This window comes from Chrysoperla carnea, chromosome 5, assembly GCF_905475395.1.
Source record: "Chrysoperla carnea chromosome 5, inChrCarn1.1, whole genome shotgun sequence".
NCBI classification, from domain to species: domain Eukaryota; kingdom Metazoa; phylum Arthropoda; class Insecta; order Neuroptera; family Chrysopidae; genus Chrysoperla; species Chrysoperla carnea.
Window position 1 is genome coordinate 43,282,958 of NC_058341.1, and position 24,032 is coordinate 43,306,989.

At 28.9% G+C, this 24,032-nt stretch overlaps 1 protein-coding gene across 1 annotated transcript in view; it reads left to right on the forward strand.

Annotated features, from left to right (window-relative positions):
- Window positions 1–6,299, forward strand: part of LOC123301875 (glutamate receptor ionotropic, kainate 2-like) — a 61,450-nt gene extending 55,151 nt beyond the window's left edge. Inside the window, exons 12-14 of the mRNA XM_044884819.1 lie at window positions 3,504–3,622; window positions 5,337–5,495; window positions 5,598–6,299. Of these exons, the coding sequence (XP_044740754.1) occupies window positions 3,504–3,622; window positions 5,337–5,495; window positions 5,598–5,792 (473 nt within the window). The 3' untranslated portion in view covers window positions 5,793–6,299. The remainder of the gene's footprint in view (window positions 1–3,503; window positions 3,623–5,336; window positions 5,496–5,597) is intronic.
- The last annotated feature ends 17,733 nt before the right edge of the window (window positions 6,300–24,032 follow it).

Below are 24,032 nucleotides of genomic sequence, written 5' to 3' on the forward strand. Positions count from 1 at the left end.
ACGAATATTAATCAAATTAAAAAATTTCTATCTATAAAATAGACTAACACCAAAGTGATATTATCTCGAATATATCCTATGTGAAAATAAATAATAAAAGAACCTTATCAAAGAATAAATTATCTTTTATTTGATCCATTCTTCAACACAATGCCCAATCTTTTCTTTTTCTTCACTATTAATGTGATGTGTGTATGTGTATGTGTCTATTTCGATTTTTTTTACTCATATTTTCTCAAAAAATACAGACTTATACACTATATCGTAGGAGAATGATGAAGATGCGGGTCCTTTTTTTTAATTTTATAACACTATTCATGGGTTTTACAGTATGTGAACGTTTTTCTGGCTTACTCACCTGTACAGCTCCTTCAAATTTAGAAAGAGAGTTGGAGTTAAATAAAATCGTGGATTTTCACTAACTTGCACACCTGTACAGCCTATGCAAATTGAGATTGATAATTGAAAATCGAATGGAAGTTGAATTAGCATCAAAGAAATGGAAATGCCTATTGGTAATGTCAACTTTTAAGCCCCCATCCAAATTTTTTATGCTAACATATAGAATCTAAACGGTTTAAAACTTCCCTTCTCGCTGTTTTTTATAAATATTTTATGAAATACAAAACAAAACAATAATATTAAAAACCCATTTTCATAAAAAGCATCTAATAATAAGAAGATCTAATGAGGAGGAAATATTACCTTAGTGTTGGAGTACTGCTACTCATCAGTTTTTTTTTCTTATTTAGTATCATACAAAAAAAAATAATGAAATGTTCATCGCTCTAAACGAGAATGTGTCGCCACGCGGTGCGTTTTGAACAACACATCTCGAATAATGTACAGAGTGTTGAAAATTTTTCGTAGTAATAATTATTTTTAAAGTAATTTGAAAAGAAGATCTTTATCTTTCGAAACAGACTCTTTTTATTGAAATATTTTCTTAAGGGTTAGTAGAAAACCTTTTTGTACCTTTCTTCTTTTGTTCAATATCTTAAATGCAGTTATAATGTATTATGTCCTGTGTGGTTCGGGTCCAATCATTTAATTTATTTCAGGATTCGTGAGCATGCGTAAAAATTATCACAGACAAAAAGGCAATCCAAGCTAGACACAAATAGGCCGTCATTTTAACTTTGAGTTTTAGTTTTCAATGGCATAACAAAGTCAGGGAATGTTTTATAACTTAAAATGTAAAATATAATTTCTTTAAAATAGCGACAATAGTTAAAAGTAAGCCATATTTTCTTTCTTTTCAAGAAATACATACAACCTTTCAATAAAATCTTATATTAATTTATTTGCGTATTATTAGAAATAAGTAATAAATATTTTTAAACATATTTTAATAATATTATATTAGTTTTTTTATTGTTCCAAACTCATTATTATTAATAGCTCATTTTGATAGCAAATAGAAACGGAAATATATCTGTAATTTTTTGCACAAATTTTCCAAACCGTCGATACATCTGACTTCTTTGAGGATAGATTTTGCTGGACTTATCTCTATACTCACAACAAATATGTAAAGATACACCAAATACACGATGCTAGAACTTATATTTCAATCTTTGTTTTCGTATACACATTTTTTTTTTCTTATTTCTTATTTTATTTTGAATGAAGCTTTGTGTTTATATATTGAAACATGTCTTTTGATATGTCATTTATATATTATATAAAGAATAAGAAGACAATATTAAAAAGACACGTTTTTATATGTAATTTTTAAGTATAATATAAGAAAAACTGTTATAAGGACAAAAAAGCGACAAAAAATTTAATATATCTTTAAATACTTCCAATATGTATATAAGTGCTTTAAATCGGAATACTGAAGTAAAGATTATGAAAAATTTACTAGTAAAAAAAATTATAATAAAAAATACTTTAAGTGACAAGCTTTTATTGTACTAAAAAGTAGAAAAAGCTTGAGGTGTTCAATTTAAAACATCAAAAATAAATCGGAACACCTCATCTACTCCACATGTCTAGTTACTTTTCGACTCATTCTTGATATTAAACTTCTCAAGTTTTTAATATAGTTGGGTATGAGTGACTCATAGATAAAATTATATTCAACTTTTTATTACAATAAAAGCTAGTTCCTTAAAAAATATTTTTTTATTAAAATTTTTAATTTGAAGCTAAAAAAAATGTATATCAAATATGGTGGAAGCGAAGGGAAAATTAGGACGTCACATCCTTACCATGCATGCTTTGTCAAGTGCTTTTATTTTAGCTCAATCGGAAACCGGGATGTGGATCAAATTTGTCTTGCAAAATTTGATTTCAGGCAGACAACGGGGCAGATGAAACTAATCATTCTCATGTTATTATGATGACATTTAGAAAAAATATTATAAGAATATCCATGAATTATTTTTCATATTAAAAATTAAATTAGGATTTAACTTGATTGAACAATAAAAAAATAAATCTTTAAAAAAATTTAAATATTCAAAAATCCACAACGTTAATATTCAAGTTTTCACTTCTGCCGGCACTCCCGGAGTGCAACCTATTATACTTTCTTTTATTTTAATCAAATCTTACGTCATTTTCATTTTGTAGTCTAATCAAATGGTTTGGCCATCAATGTTTTATTACCTTTAATTATATTTAATCTTTTTTCAAAAATTTACTGGTTCATAACACATGTAACGCTAAAACATTGCAAATTTGTAACGAAAAGAGTTAATTACCGTCAGAGAAAATAAATAAACAAATAATTTCCCGATAACTAATGACAAAATTAAGAAACGACAGTGGACTTACGCAGACGGCGGAGTCTTTTTAGACAAGTTTACCCTTTATATTTCTAGATTTCTACCAGAAGGTTAGACAAAATTTTAACTACGTAGTTAAAGTACGGCATATCAGTGGCGGATTAAGTATTTTGCCGCCCTAGGCCCTGTCTGATTAGCCGCCCTTTTTAAAAGATGAAATTTTATTTTTTTGCATCATGTCGAGCCGATCAACGAGTTTGAGAAAGGCTTTTCAGTCTTAAACTTGTATGCTGTCTTAAAATTTCCCAACGATGTGTCGAAACGGTAAAAAAATTATATAATTCTTGCAAAGTAGAAAAAAAGTCAACTGCTTCGGTAACAGATTCAGCTGCACAAGTTCTCACTAAATTTAAAGAGTGACCAGCATAAGGAACATATTCAGCTAATGGATTTGTTGTTTTGATTCGTGCTTGCACTCCTGAATATAAACCTGACATGTTGCTTGCATTATCGTAAGACTGACCACGACAATTCATTATATTCAAACCATTATTCTCAAGAGATTTTAACAAAGCATCTTCAATATCAGATTTAAAATTTTGACATTCTGAAAAATTTGCCGCCCCCCAAATTGTGCCGCCCTAGGCCCGGGCCTCACGGGCCTAGGCGGTTATCCATCACTGCGGCATATAATATTTCGGGTGTAAAATAAGTGAATGAATTATTTAAGAATTAAAAATGACGTAAATATTTTCTTTGTGTTAATAGATTCACCATATCGAACAGACATCAGTGGTGCTGTTTTAAAATTACAAGAATCAGGAAAATTATCAACTCTTAAGACAAAATGGTGGAAAGATATGAACGGTGGTAGGAAATGTGATGAAGTAAGTATATTTGATGTGTAAGAGTTTTTTACATTACGGAGAATAAATTTGTGAATGCCATAAACCACGTAAGAGAAATTTTCTTCACTTATGGAATCTGTCAACATTTTCTTTCACGGGCAGTATTCTCTTTCACACGGCTCGGAAAGCCCTTGATTCCAACGACAACCCCAAAATTTAAAAATATCCGTTTTTTTTGGTATTCTTACAGGGAAGATCATTGGTTAACAAATGAAACAATCATTTTGTCCAACTCTCGATTGAAACTTGTTTTACGTACCAGTTGGGTTTGTTAACCAAATTTCTGAAATCTGTGAAAGAAGAACAAATTGCTGTATTAAACTTACTAAAGGCGTGTATAGAATGTTTAGGGAAATATTTATCAAAAGTCATCATAAGTTGACGGACACCGGAACTACGATTGTTCCTATTAAAAACTGATTACTCGTTTCAAAAGAAAAATACTAAAGTGTTAATTTTCTTTGATTTCTGAATCATCTTTGATGTTCGTCAATTTCTTTGTTCTATTTTCGTCTCTTAAATATATTTGATAAAGTGTTTTTTTGACAATACAAAGTAAAAATAATAATAAAAGGAATTCTTATTAATACATTTTAGAAATTTAATAAAAACAAGTAAAAATAATAACTAACTGAGTCAATTATCTAAATTCTCAATTTTTTTGGGTGTTTTTGAGGGGCTGTAACTTTGTGAAAAATGATCGTATCGAGAGGACAATAAAGGCTTTTTCAATCTTGGAATATTTTGTGCTACCAAAAAAATGCGGGATTGTTTTTAATTTTATATTCGTTAAAAGTGTCCTTGGATTTAAAAAAAGGATTTCTGACCTACTCTCTAAAAACGAAATAGTGAAAAGTATAACAAATAACTATTTTGTAGCGGCTATTCACTCTTTTCACTATTTCAAACTTAACAAACTAGTGAATGCTGAGGTTATTATCCAAAAATCTTCGATTTTTTTTTCTGTACTACACACGATCTTTTAAATAACGGCCATCCAATGAAAAAAAAGTCAAATTTTTAAATCAGTATCTGAATTAAAGGTCCTACACGGTAAGAAATTGTTTGTGGAAATCACTATATCCATCAGTATTGGTGTGAACGCAATACTGTATACTGTAATAGCAATAATATAGCGGACGAATCAATGCAGTATAGGCGTCAAGCCCATATTGTTTGGCGAGACCCACAATACTTCTGGTGGATAGCCCAATTCAATACTGTAATATTATTTATCCTTATAAAAATTTTATATGTATCTGTCTCTATATCATCGTACCAGCATTGTTGTAAACGCCATGCATTTCTTACCGTGTACAGCGAACGGAAAGCGGGTCTTGACAACTTCAATTAATTTTCTTGAATAGTCTTAAGATATATTGGCGAAAAACAAATTTTCGAAAGCTCAATACTCATTGGAAAAAGTTCAAAAATATAACTCTTTCTGATGTTTTGGAAAATCTGCTACAACTTAGTATCTTAATATTTCGAAAATCATAGATGATTTCAACTTTTTTTAATAAATGTGTAAATAGCTTGCATCCTCAATTACCGTTGATAAACTGTCTTCCGTGCTCGAATCGTTAAAACTCCTTTTACGTACAAAATGTTCCATATATAAATTTCTAGATAGCCTTTTTAGAAAAAGTTGAATGAAACAGTTCTATTGCTTATTACCCTTCTTTATTGACAGAATCCATCCAATAAAGTGAAAGAAGAGGACGCAAACAAAATGGGTATCGAAAATTTTGGTGGTATTTTTGTAGTATTAATTGCTGGAACCACGTTTGCTATATTTATTGTTATATGTGAGTTTTTATGGAATATTCGTACAATTGCCGTAGAACATAAAGTGAGTACCAATTTCAAATGAAAAAAATTATTTCGTAAAGCTTTGTTCTGAATTACCTTTTAATTTAATTTAATTTTTAATTTTGATTTTATCTATTTCCAGATAACAACATGTGAAGCACTTAAAAGTGAGCTACGATTTGCTTTTCAAATATTCAATAAAGAGAAACCAGCAAAACCGTATGCACCATCAGAAGCTTCATCTGACGAAGATACAAGAAGTGTTGCTGCAAGTGTATTTCGTAGTGCGAGTTCATTTTTACGTTTAGATAATGTTATTGAGAAAAAGGATAATTGAAAATATCTGCTTTCATTATTTATTGGTTTCAGATTCAAAATTTGAACGCATGAGATGGTCATAGCGAACTCTCCCAGATAATACTAAAGTGTATTTTGTTGATAATATTAAAGAAGTTTTTAAAAACTTATAAATAGTTTATAAAGTGCTTTGGAAGCCACTCCTCTAGTGCTTTGGAATAAATTTGCTCCTCTGACGCACAAGCTTCAAAGATTCTCGTGTGATACCTAAATCGTACATGTAGAGTTCTTATAATCAAAATTATAAAAACAAAAACAATTTCGGGGGCGTAAGCATTGCTACAATAATTGTCTTTCTTTTAGCATGTGATATGATCTATTTTTTGATATTTAGACTGACCCTAAAATATTGATTTCCATACTTAGTCCTCTTTCATTTTTACTTTATGACGTGATATAAAACCCTTCATTTCTTAAAAATAAGTATCGTAGAAGCTTCCAAATTAAATAAAATTAAATTTTAGTATTATCAGGGAAAGCTTACTGCCATCAACTGTTTTATTACTTCGTAATAGACTTATTGACTTAAATTTATAAATTTTATTAAATATATTGTGTAAAAAAACTAGTAATTTATTTTCAATTTTCTAGAATTACTTTCACCCTACCAATGAGCATTTTTGTTTCTGACCAAGACCCAAAATATCCCAAAATTTAGACTACGTACGTACAATTCAATTTTTCTATCGGGTTAATGAAAATGAATGTTACTAAGCTATGTTGTATATCAAGATCGAGAATTCTTTTTATTTGGTCGAAATAATTGATTCTGAGCTTTGATTAAAGAAAAGTTGTTCAGTAGTTTAACCATCAAAAAAACAAAATAAAATAGGCATCAATTTTGTTTTCGACAAATCTACAAAATTCCTAACATAGAAATTATGTAAAAAAAATATTCTCAGAAATCAATCAACTTAAACTTGCCCATAAAAAAAATCATAAATAAAATCGCAGACGAAAATTTTTCTTAAATGTCAAGCGTAACAGTTCAATCGATTTAAGTGTTTTACCAGTATTGTAGAATAGGGAATAAATTAAACCTAAAGAGGTATGTTATATGTATGTTAAATAGAAACATATACCGAGACATTTTCAAGGATCTTAGTTGTTAAACATCACTCACCAGAAAGAGAAAACTTTTAATAAATAATAATAAAAATTGTAATTAATAGATGATTTTTAAAGTACTACATAGTTCTTATTCAGTCCTATTTATTATACTATATTGACTTCGGTGCAAAAGGAAAACTAGCGCCGCTAGTGATACCTAAAGTAGCTGTAATTAATACGATTTTTTTGACAAATTATGCCAATTCCCCCGCTTGATTTCGGTCTCCTTCTGCCTTCTGTAATATCCATGGTCAAGTGGTACGGTTACGGTTTCTCTGCCATTTCTTAATTTCAGAGTTCAAAAAGCGCCCCGCACACATTCAACTTCGCGTAATATTGACAACTAAGTTGAGCGTCTGTGGATAGGTTAATGGTTGAAGTTTCATATCTTCAACTATGTCTGGTAAAATCAAAAAGTTTTTTTTTTTGTGGGAGTTTCTTTGTATTGATAACCATGTTGTTGTGTCTTTAGCTAGGTTGACAATTTTGTTGCAAACATCAGTTTGAAATTGAGCACGACTTGAGCCAAATTTAAGTTTTTATTACTAAGATAATAAATACATTTTTCAAAATAAAAAAAACGTTTTGGAAATCCCTAATCCTCGCTCTTGCGGAGTACTATATCTGCAGTGGAGCTCTTTATACGTTGCAGAGGTCCCTATTCATATACCTTTTTATAGCAATTTGAAAGAGCTAAGATTATGTTATAAAAGAAGAATACTTGAGAAAATACCAAGGTTATTTATTTTTTTAAATTGTTGATTATGCGGGAAAATTCAACGAATAATATTAACCATTGTGTAAGACTAAAAATATTCTGCGAAATTACATTCAACATTCGAAAATAGAAGATTAAAAAGTTTGGAAGTTTGGATGGAATAGAGTTATAATTACGAAATCTTTGTAAAAGGTAATGTTGGAACGTTTTGAATTTGCCTACTTTGTTAGTACGTGTGTAACAGGCAAATTTAACTGGGATATTTATTACAGTCTACGTCACATTTAATCATTTTTAATATATCTGTATTGTATATAAAAATAAAAACACGCGTGTGTGGGGGCTCTTTAGAATCATCTTCAAATACAGATATATGTTATCCACATTGAAGTACCGACGAACGATATTTTCTATATAAACGATATTTTGGCGGTCCTTATTGTATCAATAATACACACAGCAGGATATCAAAAAGGCCTTCTCTCATCAAATTTAACCACCCGCACTACACACACCTATATATGGCTCGTTCTCGAGAGAAGACATATAAACAAATACCTATAAAAGTCGGATTTGCAGAAAAAATACACAAAAAAGTTATATATATTTCTTTAAAAAAAATTTTTTTTTCCCTTCATGGTGGTATTGAATGTTAAATGTTTCTTTTCTTTTTGGCTTTTATAAAAAAAAAATGTATTTTAAATAAATTTTGAATAAGAGGTAACTACGATGCGACTTATTAAGGGATACAAAGTGTTTATGTACTTAAAACTGTTGTGATTAGTAAGATTTCTTGAAAAGAGACGAAATTGATTGTCAATTTATTTTGAAATGTCATTTAAGTGAAACTAGCAATTTACAAGTAATTGTATCCAAATTTAAAAAAATATAATAATTAGGTATTATTGTTGGCATAGTTGGCGACCTAATTGTATACAGTAGAGTCTCGGTAATCAGAAAATCATCGGAACACTTTTCATCCGCCAGCACTTTCTACACCGGTGTCATCACATCGAATATGATTCATTTTTATGGCTTTAAAAACATTATAGCAGCTAATCAGATCAAATCCAATAATCGAAAGACCCCTGATTTTTATTGAGTCTCGGTTATCGAGACTCTACTGTATTCACTTCGACTGTATTCATCTAAACAGAAAACAAAATTATTTTTAGTACTGCAAGTCACACTTCTAATAAATCTTCTGGAAACAACCATTTCAAAAAAACTTCTTGAACTTTTCAGCCGATAATAATAGTAAAAATATTGCCAATCAATATGAACTCAATCCTACATTCTAGTTCATAAAATATTATGATTGTTATCGACCTAGAATTTTACTCTACAATATCCCCCCGAAATCACCTATTTATTACCACTTTCAAACCAAATATTATTAGAACAATAAAGTAATACCAAAATTGTTTTCCGTCGGTATCTTGTCTCATTTATAATTCAAATAAACCATTTAGCTCACAACGATCTATTATGAAACTTCGTAAGTGGCTTCCTTTTGTTCTTGTTTCCACTGACGTAAAATAATATTTTAGAATATTCCCACGCGATTGTAAACATACATTGTGTCTCGGTTTAAAGTTGGTTCTAATAATACAAGCATCAGCCAAGGCCTATTTTAGCCATAGTAGCATTAGCAGTTTTTAATTACAGTCACTATGTAAACTTTTTTCCATATTAAATAAAAATTATTTTATTTAATTTTCCATATTAAATAAAAATTATTTCCATTTGCTTTGTCGTGAGAAAAAGTACAAAGAACCGATGTCATTATGAACCTATTCTTTATTGGAGGTCCAAAAACGCCGCGACGTCAGTTAAGAAATAGCATCAATTAATTAAATATACCAATTTTGTCGACTCATTAATGTCATTTCAGTTAACTTTAATAAGAGACTATTCTTCAAAAGATGATAAATAGATCGATAGACCTGGTTAGACCTACAAATAAAATACACATAAATTATCTTTTTGTTTGACTTTTAAAATTGACCGAAAAATTTTTGTTTATTTTATCAATTATATGGAAAGAATTTCTGTCGAAAAAAAGAAGTAGTTAATAATTCTAACACAATATAAACAAAAATGACACGGTAAAATATTAATCAGATAAAGATGACTCGTTACTGGCCGCACACAGACAGGCAGACATACAAATAGAAAAATTTGAAATATCTCTTTAATAATAAATATATTGTGTATGGATACTTATGGCCCGCAAAGAAATAAAAAAAAAAAAACCACCCACAATGTAAAATCATCTATCTATCAACAATATAAAATGTTAATATTGTATGTTTTACTTAGAATTTTACACCAAATATGTTAACTGTAGGCTTAAAGAAGAAAAAGATTGTGTACTAAATATCACACTAACTGTGAGCAGCATTATTTAAGGTATATCCAGCATGAAAACTTATCGAAAGATTTGGCTTTTTCACAGACTCAAAATAATGTTCGCTGTGAGATCCCGAAGTTGCAGAATTTTTGGTCGTTTAAATCACGAGATAATCAGCTGCAAAGTTCGCGATTTCGCTAAAACTTGAAAGGAAATGTTTTAATTAAAAAAAAAAATTTCAATATTTATCTTGTGATTTAAGCGGTCAAAGTTTCTGAAATTTGGGGATTTAATAGTAGGCTCTATTCTTAGCCTATGAAAAAAATTCGTAAAAGGTTGTAGAAAAGGGGGTTTTACCACAGTTTTAGCATAGAATCTGCAAATACCATGCTAGACATAAATTACATTTAGTTATATCATAAAGTGCTTTTTATTGTAATGGAATTGCTGTTTTATCATGTTTTGTGGGGCTGTAGAGCTGTGCAAGGGTTTAAAAACTGCTAAAATCCATGATAAGTTAAACTTGAATAAGCGGATTTTCAACCCTTGAACTCCATTTGAAGAGACTGTAGAATTAAGCAAAGCTTTAAAACCAGCGAAAATACACGATATTTTGGCATAAAAAGGGGGTAGGTTTGCTTGGTAGTTGACATTCCCAAGATGGATTGCCTGTAAATACTTATTTACTAGATTAGGTCGTGTGACTTAAAGTCGCCGAATCCTATCTACGGATACAAAATCTTCCATGCGTGGTAAATTGAAAATTGAATGTTAAGCAAAAATTTGGGAATTAAAATTTTCTTCAATTCACTATTCTCTCCTTTGTTTTCTATAGGTCCAATATTTTCAAAAATTTCTACAATTTCAATGTTCTACATTGTAATATCTGAACAATTGATAAAGTGGGAATCTAGAATCTAGATCGAGAATTGATCATAACGGTAACACATCCCTTAACGGTTTGCCAAATTATACTTTAATACGAAATTTGAGCTACAACCATTTTCAAATAATCAAACTAACCAACCATTCCCAAAAAAAAATATATGAAAATTAATAACAAAACATTATGTAGACAAAGGACAAAGTAGAAATAGATTAGCTTTGTATATTTGCTTTGACAGTTTGCTGACCAACTGGGTCGGCACTATTTATATTTATTTCTTTTTTTTTTGTGTTCACAAACAAAATCTTATAAAAAGATTAAAATATTAAACACATAAATAATTTCCAACTTTTTGTATTTTTAAAGTTCACTTTTTACATACGATATATGTGTAGGTTTGTGTCTTTATTCAATTGTTTTCATCATTGGATCTTCATTCCATCCATACTAGGTATTATTATTATTATATTATTATGTACAAAATATATGACCCCAACAATTTTTGACATTTTTGTCTTAATATTTGTGTATTCTGGAATTTACTTTTAACAAGAATTTTTTTGTTACTTTTTTTTTTTTTAATCTTTGTAATTTTAAAAACATCTTTGGTCAACATTATTTGTAAAATAGTTATACAATAAGAAGCAGACTTTTAACACATATTTAGAATTAAATTTCCAAAATAAATATATTTCAATTAGTTTTAATTTTTAGATATATTTAAGCTAGCTGACAAAAGCTTGCCGCACACATCCATGTCTAGGCTCACGGCAAGTTTTAAACTTTCCATTATTCATGGTGAATTTTTGTCTTTCACTGACAATGAATAATTTCGGATCATTACAAATTGGAGGATCTGAAATGATCAGTGAAAAACGTTGTCGAAAATATATAGGGTTTTCGTAATGGAGCTATGGTCGAGTGCGTGTTCGCTTATGTTTATACTACGCGAACTATGAGCGGTGTAATATTACACCATACAAATGTTTCCATGAAATTAATTATATAGAATTCGAATGGGAAAGCTGCACATTGATCAAAATCTGTTTAGTAGATTTAATATATGAACTAATAAGTGCCACTAACTTTGTTTATTGCGTACGAAGCTAGATCTATACTGAAATATTGGAACGGGCGAAAAATTTACAAAAATTTAAAATATAATTTTAAGGCATCGGCTCTAATCATTAACAATAACTGTTGCGCTTTGAAGTCGACGCTTACCATATCCTTTCGGTGATTCCATATGTGTCTGACTCAAAATTTTATTTTGTATCATATTCTGAATATGTATTGTTATTTTTTTTTAATTTTAGTAGAAGTTTTATGGTTTATACCTCTGTAGTAAAAAATGTGCTCATGAAACTTTATTTAACATGTGACTTAACTAACATGTTAACTTAATGCAAATGTGACTGACACTACTTCCTCTATGTAAGATTTATGATTTGAAATTGTACCTACGGCCAAATTACAAGAAACAAATTATTGGAAAATGGTAAAATAATGAACTTTAGTATTTTTAGAATCAAATTTATTAGAAAAATAAATCGTGACTGATTCTTTGAACATTTTAGATTGCATAATAGTTGTACTGTCAATTTTATTTTAAAAGAAACTTTAGAAATTAAAAATACAGGAAACAAGATAGGAAATTCAGAATCAGTTTAAAGATATAAAAATGAACTAAAATGCTTTTTTTTTTGAGTAAAATTAGTAAGAATTAAATGTCACTAATATAATTTCAAATAATTAGAATTTTAACGTTCTTATAAACATAAATAATGAAATTTTAATGAAAACTTAACATTTACGATGAAATATCATTATTTGATAGTGACCACTAACAGTTATATAGTGTACACCATAAAAGCACACACCAAACTAAAGTATTTTTGCCATCAAAACCAGTAATATTTTTTTCCATTCATGGTATACTTTTTCAGGGAATCATCTCTTTCTTAATCGATTCATTGGCTAAATCAAACTTTTTACTTTTTTACGTAGTTTTCGTCGGTTCTATTTTTTGCAAAAAATTGTATGTTACTTAAGACTATCTTTGTAATAATTACTTGCGATTCCACCATTTTTTTATTTTTTACATAAATTAACAGTGTATTGTCAACTAATAAAAAAACTCATTTAACTTCCAGGCATGTTCGATTCTACAACCAGACGACATGACCTTTCTTTTATAATATTTTTTTACTATTTATATTTGTGAATTTTGTAATTAGAGCACGATCTAATTCCATTTCAATGATTGTTAACGATGAAATTATATGGAATTACAAATAGAAGAATGATATTACAAATTTATGAAATTAAAAGTCCAAAAATTACTACTATTTAATTAATTAAATCATCATTACATATTATAAAACAAAGTCGATTTTTCTGTCCCTATGTCCCTATGTCCCTTTGTACGCTTAAATCTTTGAAACTACGCATCGGATTTTGATGCGGTTTTTTTTAATAGATAGAGTGATTCAAGAGGAAGGTTTTTATGTATAATACATCCATATTATAGTAGAGTAAGGGGTTGAAATAGGGGTAGAAAGGGATATGCTTCAAAAAATAAAAAAGTTGTGCATCGATTAAGCTCAAATATTGACACGATATACAACCAGCTTCAAAGATCTATTGTTTTTATCTACTTTTAATCTTCGGAGGGTAGAAAGGTGTAGCGAGAAAGTGGGAAGGAATAATCGAATATTTACAAATATACCTAAGTGGGGTATCAAATAAAAGAGCATGACATGTTCATTACAAAACTGTTATCCAACGCAAGGAAATGTGGAGGGAGGGGTGCAAGTGGGGATGTTGCCCAGCAAAGCGGGTAGTTCACAGCTAGTTATATTTATAATTATAAGTTTTAACTATAAAAATATTTTAACCTAGCAGTAAATGTTTTATATTTTCTTCTTTTTAAATTACAACGAAGTAGGTTCAAAATCACTCTGCACTTTTTGAATTGGCTCTATTGGCCTTAGTTTTCGCAATTATACTTTTATATAAATACATCATACCTTATGATATTTAATTTTCGATGATCTCTAAAAAGTAGCATATACATTTATAGCTTAAGCAAATCAAAAATGATCACTGTTGTAATTTGTCAGGCAACTTACTATACATAACAATTCAAACGCTTGCATAATTACATAAAAGAAATCTAGTACCTACATATCTGTATATGTAATAAATAAAAGTCGGAAAAAGTACAAATTTGTATTATTTAATTATAAAATAATTAGTTATTTATCGTTAGTCGAAAATATTCGAAATGCCTTTGTACCGACAAAAACGAATACATATGTAAAAAAATTAAATTTATTCAAGAACCTATAAAACATTTATTCTCTAAAGGTGGTAAAGATGAAAGGAAATTAATGACAGAATAGTGCATAGCCATCATACCATATGATGTTATTCATCAACAATTACAAGAACTAAAAATTTATTATGTCAACTCCATGCCACTTCCATGTAAAGTACAGATTACAATACTGGAGTAATATCTGGTGGTCTTTGGAAATCACGCTTTTATATGCGAAAAAGTAAAAGCTTACCGTACAATTTTTAAGCTACTTTTAAATATTATGGGATGTACAGCAACAGTAGGAGAGTTTTTCAGGTTTTGAGAGGATTAAAACATGATAAGGTACTCTGAAGCAAATAAGGTCCTGGGTACTAAGGCACTTTTAAAATTTCTCATCACTTATTACGCATACCAGCGCTTAGTCAGTGTAAACGCTTTTGAATTGGACCACAGTAGCTCGCGCCGCGCCGCCATCTGCCAGTGACGAACGAGGCTTTGTTGAAAGGTTATTGTCTATCTTTATAATTTTTCAACCTAAGAAACGGTAAGTTTATTAGTTTTATTCTTACATTAACGTAGTTTTTTTTAACTTTTAGAATTTTTATTTATTAAATTTAATAAGCTTTGTTATACCACTGCGGTATAAGCAATTCCAAGGAAAGGGTGTATAGAGAGTCAAGTATTTCTAAAAGTTTTAACTTTTGTAGCCTTTTATTTCTGCTGCAACAAAATGTACAAACTATACAGAAAAGTATATTTTGTCTCTTTGATTCTAATTAAAACATCTCATAGGTATTAACTTAATACAGTTTTGAAAAGAACTAGCCCTTATACCCGACAATTAAGAAAAATTTTTTCAAACATCGTCTCTTTTACAAGATGTTTTTAACTAATCGTTTGAATATCAACTTGAATTTTCAGATATTGTGTTATGATAAAATATATTCAATAGCTTTTCGGAAAGTTTAAAACTTTCAAAAATATTCCATCCAGTCTTTCAAACTTGAATTTATCATTTGAATTTGCTGAGCCGGCGAACTTCGTACCACCCAAAAGTCAGTGATTGTCTTGTTCGCTGGACAATTTTAGGGGGAAATTTCTTAAATCTTTTAACGTAGTATATTCAAAAATGATGTATTTTAAAACAAAATGTCATCCAGTTCCATCCTCTTGAAATTTTTAGTAGTTATTCTATATACCAAATCAAAAAACATGAAAATCGGTCCAGCCGTTCCACAGTTATAAGTGTTCGAACAAACCCAACTTTGTTTTATATATAAAGATATTTGTTTGTATGTTTGGCTTGCTCATTTGCTTTGTTTGTATTCTTCAATTTTCCATGTTTGGAAAATTTCGAAAATTCATGAAAGTTAAAAAATTTCTAAGAACATTTTGATATGTTCGTACATCTTACGTAACCCCCAATCAATCGCGATTATAAATTGGCTTATTTTTATAACAGCGTTTTTCTTGTTGGTTGAAAAAATGTGTTATGGTAGGCAAAAGTTATTTGAAAACAAAAAATCAAAAAGAACGACCGAGAGAATTGAAAAAGATACTAAATGTATAATTTTATAATAAATGAATTTCGATTGAAAGAAATTTAACGTAACAAAAGAACTACAAGATTAGACAATTATATATCTGTAATCAATTGCAATTAATTTTCGTTTAACATTTTGAAATTTTAGAGTAAAATTCATAAAATGTGTATCTTTAGAAAATTGAAATAAAACTTTTTTCACCCCGATATTATACTTTAAATCACGCACATATAGTTTTTAATATTCTGCCTACATATGGATGAAAAAAAAAGATCATTAAAATCATTTTGCAATCAAAGACACGAGCTCAACACAACTCACAAGCAAACGAACGAACGGATTTTATAATCATTATTATTTTTAGTATTATTATTGTTATTAACGACAGGCATTACCTAATATGCATCAATTTTATATATCAACATTTTATTGAATATTATTTTGATGTTTTACCGACAATTTACTACCATCATAACACAAAACAACACAACAACTTCCATATAACTAATATCATACATGTAACAAGCAAATATGTCTATAAACTATACAGGGTGGTCCAAGCATTACTTAAGTAATATCGTCATTACAGTCGGGGGACCATTCTGATCAATCTTTTAATCATAGAGGTTCCCCGACAGTATTGATGATTTTAATTATCATAGTTAAGATAAGGACCACTTTGTTGTTATGCATAACTTATTTAAAGAAATCTTATGGGTACCGAAATCCATACCTAATTCGGCAATTAATCCAGAGTTGGGAACCAAAAATGTGGAATATCTTTGTATACAGAAAGCTATAAATTATCGTTTTAGAGTACAAACCAGCACCAAAAGGCTGCAAATAAATTGTATGAATGATGAGTCAATGGGTAAGCTGAATGAATTGTTGGATGAACGAGGACTGAATGAGTTGCACGAGTGTAATAAATTATTTACAAAAAAAATAATTAAACAACTTGCTATTAGTGAGTATTTGAGTAATGTTAGCAAAAAGGAATCCATGAATATGTTTTCTATGTTACTTCACTACGAGCAAGGAGCAAGGTATCTGAGTATAAGTGAGAGGAGTGAAAGGTATGTGATTGCAAGTTTTCGTATGTATGGGTTTAAATGGAACAGTAAGAAAGTAGAGGGTGTTATCAAACATTTGATAGATGATTGTCCTGGAACTGCAGGTGTAGAAAGAGATGAACTTATTCATCTCAAAATATACACTGCTTTGCATATCCTGAATGTGTCCGAACAGGAGAAAATAAAGCCAGTTGTAGCTTATCTCAAATACATTCTTAAAAAAGGGAGGCGTACACCAAATGAAGCCGTCTATGTTTCCATTTTTATAGTAGAATCAACGTTTTTCTTTTTTTGTATTATCAACATTTTCACCACTATTATTTCTATTATTATTTATTATTATTATTACTATTATTATTATTTTTAAGTTTTTCATTTTGATTGATGCAAGTTTTATTTTCTTTTTCTATTTATTGTATAAATTTTTTTGATTTTTATCTCAAATAAAGAATAAATATATATATAACTAGCGGCCCCGACGGACGTTGTCCCGTAAAAACGTAACTCCAATTCATGAATACCTATACTACGTTTAGCCTGTCCGCTAAACCCATCCCGCTAAACCCCAATTTAACTCCTATTTATTGGAGTGGCCTGACCTTCGACCTTTGGCCTGACCTTTGATAGTAGAGCTCGCTGCGCTCGCATATGGCTCTAATAAATGCCTATTGACAATACCTGAATACTATTAAAAATACATAGTACACATAGTATACATAATGTGATATGATTTATATGCGCTCCCACCATTTAATGAAATTTCATTTTTTTGGTACGGAGCCCTCAAAAACAGTTGTACTGGACCAAATTGTAAATCTAAACCCCCTTCGAATCCCCTTGAACTCACACAAAAAATTTCATCAAAATCGGTCCAGCCGTCTAGGAGGAGTTCAGTCACATACACACGAACACAAGAAATATATATATTAAGATTATCATAACAATTTCAGATGATAATATTTTCTTTCTTGTATCATCCTTTTAAGAGCGTGATTTTGTAGTCGTCGAATTTTTTGTTTTTGAACACTATTTTATTCTAAGCAGGTTTTTTTGGTGATATTTAATATTCATTTTTTACCAAAATTTCAACAAGACTGTATTTTAAAAAGAACGCTATATGTATGTTGAGAAATTGTCATTTTTTTAATCGCTATCTACCATTTGATGAAGTTCTGATATTATAACTTGGATCACCCTGTAAGTAAGCAAGCAACTAGCAAAACAATTTAATATAAAAACTATACAATCAATATATTATTTTGTCATATTTTTATTTTGAAATGATTTATAGAAATATTATTGTTTCTTTTATGTTGACGTTATGTTTTTGATAAAATGTACCTATGTTAGTTTTCTAGAGAAGCTTTTGACGAGCCTTGTATATGAACTTTACATGTAGAAGTAAAAATGTTTTTTCATTATCTCTTTCCTAGTCAAAAGCTGTTTTGCTATTTTACAGCCTATCAAATACCTATAAGAAATTAAAATTGTGCTAGGCAGTAATCGATTGAAGAAACAAAAGTGAAAAGTTATGTTAAGTATAATTTTGAAACACTTGGTACCTACATTAAAATTATTATAACAGAAATGAATAATTAACATTTAAAATTTTCATCAGATGTCATATGTTAATTTCCACGATAATAATTTTTTCTCAAATTCACATATATTTTATTAAATTACAAAATTCAATAATATTTTAGTACTACATGTAATAATTATTTCCATTAAAGCATAGTTAATTATTTAAAATTTAAATTGAATTGACATTTTCAATTGTCATATACATATATATTTATTTGTATATACACGGTTTTATTAAATTTATTGAACTATTTCGCATGAAATTATTGAAATATGTCTCTATTTATTAAAATTTATTAGCTATGTATGACATTTTCTGTGAATTAAGTAATATATGCTGCAGTCATATGATCAAAGTAATATCAATAAAATATCTCTAGCTTAAAACCAAATGTATTGAAATCTCGTCAATCCATATCGCAATGAAGATGATGGAACCAGCATTTGTCGCAAGAAAAATACATTTTCTCGATACTAAAGATGTGACATTTTATAAATCTCAAAAAATTATATGTATAAAATATTTACATATGAAGAATTGTTTGCTTCCGATTTTGATAAAAATAATTTTCAATAATAATTACGACTAAAAAACATTAATATCATATCCCTTTGACAATTTTACTAGAACTAGGTGACAAAAATCAACTAAATTTATCAGTTATAGGGACCCAAAAACATAAAAATCTTTCTTAATTTTTATGTATTTTTGTAAATGCTTCCAGGTGAAATCTTAAAAACTGCTTAGCCAATCGTTAAACGAATTTGATTTTTTTATATTTTTGATCAAAATTGCTTTTTACACAAAGTTTTATCAAATTCCAAGACCAAATAGTTTTGTTATTTTCTCGATTTTTTAAAAGGGAAGGTACCCTTAACTACTCTAGAGTATTCTTCAGAAAATCACGAAAATTTTCGGGAAAATTTGCCCCGCAATGAATACCTTTTCTAATTGTGATCCATTCAATACATAAATTGCATCCTTTTGATGATTGAACAAGTAGTTTCTGAGATAACGACTAAAATCGTACAAGGTACAAGTTTTTCAGTTAATCTCTCAGAAACTGGTCCTTCAATTGCAAAATTAACCAGATTTTCGTGTTCTAAGATTATAGATTGAAAAAATCAACTTATGTGACCAATAGGTATATGAGTAATAAATAGCTCCAGGAGCGCACCGAAATAAAAGCTATTTTAGGCGATATGAATGCTACCTCAATCAATAAATGAACTCAATTTAAGTATTTTTTTACAAAAATTGATGATTTTCCAAACTTGTTGAAACGAAAATCCTTCGTCAAATAAGTATACAATTTCTTAAAAAATTTGCATACGCAATCTGACGCCATTTCTATGATCGATAAAAATATGCAAAACTGATGAAAAGATGCAAAACTGATAAATAGTATCAGGATTATTATATATTTTAGAGCGAGACAGGCTATTAAGCAAAAGTTTATAGAGATGTATGAAATTCTTGATAATTTAATAACTAACCCATATTCGATTCAACAAGCACTAGTTGCTTATTGATATAAGTCGCACTCAATCATTTCAAAGTGAACGTTTTTTTTTGAGAGATTCTAATAATATATGTGAAATATCTGTAAACATAATAGTACCCCGATACTTTAAGATTAGTAAAATAAAACCGCTTTGACAATATAACTGCGATATTTATTATAAATTTTATTTAATATCTACAAATAAATAAATTTCTTAATTTAATTATAATTTATTTGATAATTAACTGTTTTTATAACGTTATTATTATTTAAAATTATTTAAATTATATGAACTGCGAAAGATAACACAATAATTATTCATACATAAAAGATTCCGACATCAAAATTTTTGTATTTAATAAGTTTTTTTTTTCTTAATAAAAATAAATATTAATTTATTATTTTTTTATTTCTTAATTTTGTTGTTGTATTTATTATTCAATTTTGTATTCATATTTCTTATTTTTATATTTTAATACAGTAGAATCTCGATAAGTTAAAAATCAGGGGAAATGTTAAATAATTTGAATTATCAAGTTTTTAATTTACTAAGAGTTTTTATCGTGCATATTTTTACTTACTGAGGTTTCTATAAATCATACTTGTTGTACTACAAGACAGGTATGGCCTGAGAACAATCATAGGCGTCCCGAAGATCTTAATTTGCTTCCAAGGGCCTCTATCAGGTAAATTTTCCCCTTTATTATAGGACACTGGTTGGAAAACACAGCTGAACGTCTGGGTCTGACTGTATCTCATGATTATTATAGGAGCTGATACAGTGTGGAGGAGGAAGAAACGATGTCTGATCTTCTCTGTCACTGTCTCGCTATGAGGAGGCTAACTTGAGCCTGCCTTTTTTTGACGAGCACTCCTAACTGAAGTTCGTTGGCGTTAAGACACTCTTGGTGTTCTTAAACATCCCCTAATTGTTCATGGAGTAGTGGTCGGAGGTAGCTTAATCATTTCTGTATCACAACGGACCCTATGGTCTAAGTGTGTCACACCTGTCTTGGGGCCACTGTAATCTTATCTAATCCAACCTACGTTATCGAGATTCTGCTGCATATTTAATAAAATAAATTATAATTACATTATTATTTAAAGAAAAATGTATATACTTAGTATAGGATAAATCAAAGCCTTTTTTAATTGTGAAACTTTGAAGAGTGTTTTCATGTTTGTTGAGTTGAGGCCAGTGTAAGTGACGAAATAATAATGATAGAATTTAAAATTTTTTTTATAGTTTTTAATGGTCGCTTGAATTATAAGTGTACTTTTAGCATGTAGTTTGTTATTTAAAGCAACAGTGAGAAATATCTGACAAATTAATTAAATCCGCCGTGAAACGATTTAATATATTCACACGAAGTATTTTTCTTTGCCAAAATAACAAGTGTTTGAATTTGAATTTTTGTGACTTTTTCTAATATTTTAGAAATACTATAATGTAGGAGATTGAAATTAATTTGAATTTGGTTTTATTTAATGATTATTTTGGATTTCAGTCTCTTTTTTCTAAATGTGGAAAAAATGTTTAAACTATAATAACAATTAAAGATATTTCATTAAATTTATTGCAAATATTTTAAAATTCAAAAATTTGAATAATTTTTTAATTAAATTTATTATTAGGTATAATTCATTATAAAACCAATGCACATACCAAAGGCATTATTAAGTAATGTGATTAATAGAAAATTCTCAATTATTGGTTAAAAAAATCAAGTACCAACAGTGGTAGAAAAGGCAAGAATCTATGACGATATTTGTCGGTAATTTGTGAATGAAACTGACAAAACAAGATAGTTTAATCACATAATGGTCAAGATAATAACTGAATGATTCTTTTTGTCTGCAGAGAATTAGTAAAGGTAATGTTTAGTAATAACGGCAAATAATGTTTTAATCGATTTTTATGGAGATCAATTTCTACGATTTTTGTGTTTGTTTGCCGCTTAAATGTTAACAAGACAATACGCGAAAAAACGATAACATTCGAGAAAGTTGCAAATTGTCTTGTTCTTTTTTTTTTTGCAATTGAATTTTTAACTTTTACGACGGTTGCAATCTTTTTGCCATTACTTCAAGTATTTTATTCAATAACTGTCAACATATAGGTCAGAAAAAAGAAAATCGTAGAAAAATCATGGTAATTTCCCTTTATTATAGGTCACAATCGAACAGACATCAATGCTACATACACCTTCCGTTTAGAATACGACATTTCTAAAAAATCATTTCAACAGGTTTAAAAAACTTTTGATTTGCCCAAGCCCCCAGCTTTTGTTTTTATTGTACGGTGACTGCACCTTATCGAGGTATTGTTTTCCAAGTAATATCTCTGGGAATAAAAGTATCACAGTTCCATTCATCTCACTCAATGAAATTTAGAAAACCATATTATGTTTAAAATTTGCATGTTAAACAAAATAAAATATTTCGTTTGAAATCTATTTCGGATCAATAACTAGAGACACATGATTATTGTTCTTTTGTAGGCGTGTCAATTTAATTGTCATACGAAGGTCTAATAATACCTTCTGTTGTCCAACAAGGACAGTAAATTATACCAATCTAATCATAGAGAACAAACAATGAAAGAATGTACGACATTATTATTGACGTAGAGTACGGAAATGTTTTCAGGTATGAGTAAATTTATAAATACAGTATGGTCTCTAAATACTTAGCCACGCTTTGAATAAGAGACAGAAACATTTTTAAAAACAAATTTGTTGGCTCCAAAAAGAGGGATTTTAAAAGGACTTTAAATTTCATTCAGACTTTCTGATTCATTTCAGAACAATTCGTGTTTGTTATTATAATAGATAAAAGATCATTTTTAGTTAAATATTCTTTCGAAATATGAAAATATTTGAATTTAAAATTTTATTTATAACAGTAAAGGAAATTTGCGATTCAATACGAGATATCACCCCTCGGAAATGATTTTAGTCGATATCTCAGACTACTCGTCCAATCATCAAACTCATATAGTTATGGATTTTTTTTTAATCAAAATTAATTTAGGAAATTTTTATCTAGATCAAATACAAAACAATGTTATCGATTTTCCCTGAAAAAAGTTACAATAAAAATTTTGCTTAGTATTTTTACGAAACATAGTGGTATATAAATAATAATTTTGACCCAAAAAATACAAAAAACCGCTTCATTTAAGGATCAGGTGAATAATTGTAAAGACGTCGCGATTTGCAAAGTGATTTTGGAGATTCCTTAAAAAATACTCATCAAATCATCAAATGAGCTGAATTTTTTGTTTTATTGGATCTTATAATGTATAATTTTGACTCAAAAATTATAAAAATCGAGTAATGATGGAGGATAGAAAAAAATGTTGATCCAAAAATTACAAAATTGAGAAATTTTTTATTTCGGATTGATTCTGGAGATAAAGATGGTTAAAGTCCTGTGTGCACACTGTATACACGCACACATATTCGAATGTAAAGACCTTTTTGTACGGATACACACATTATTAAAAATAAAAGTCGCCCTATGTTGTAGTCGGTAGCATTTATGAACAACAAAATATACTTACGAATACAACAAAACAACCTACTTAAATGTTAAAAAGATAATTAAATATTGTCCTGTGCCTTTACCAATTATCATTAATGTTGTGTTATTTTACTAATATACCCAGTGTTTCAAGTTAAGTTTTAAATCTAAAGAAAATTAACAAAAATGTACTGATTAAAAAACATTTCAAGTATAAAACATTCCTACCAGTATTCTCAACAAAAATAGTCTAGAAAATTCGTACATCACAAGCAGAAATATCATGTATAACACGAAAGTCGCAAGTCAGTGTCCAGAAAGAATACCTAACCATTTTCTTTTCATCATACCGAAAAATCAATACATACGCTACTTGTACGGAATTCAGTAGTGCGTACCTGTGGCTAAAAACAGCCTAAAAAATTAATAAATAAGTGATATAAAAATTTACTTTCTTTTTATTTATAGGCAATTTTATTACAGTTATGATATACAAGTTACACAATGAACAAAATTAAATCTTAATATTAGATCTCTAGTTTGTTTTTTTTTAAGCGGTGTATTTTTAAACCGACAGTCTATTTTTCGTCAATAGCCAGC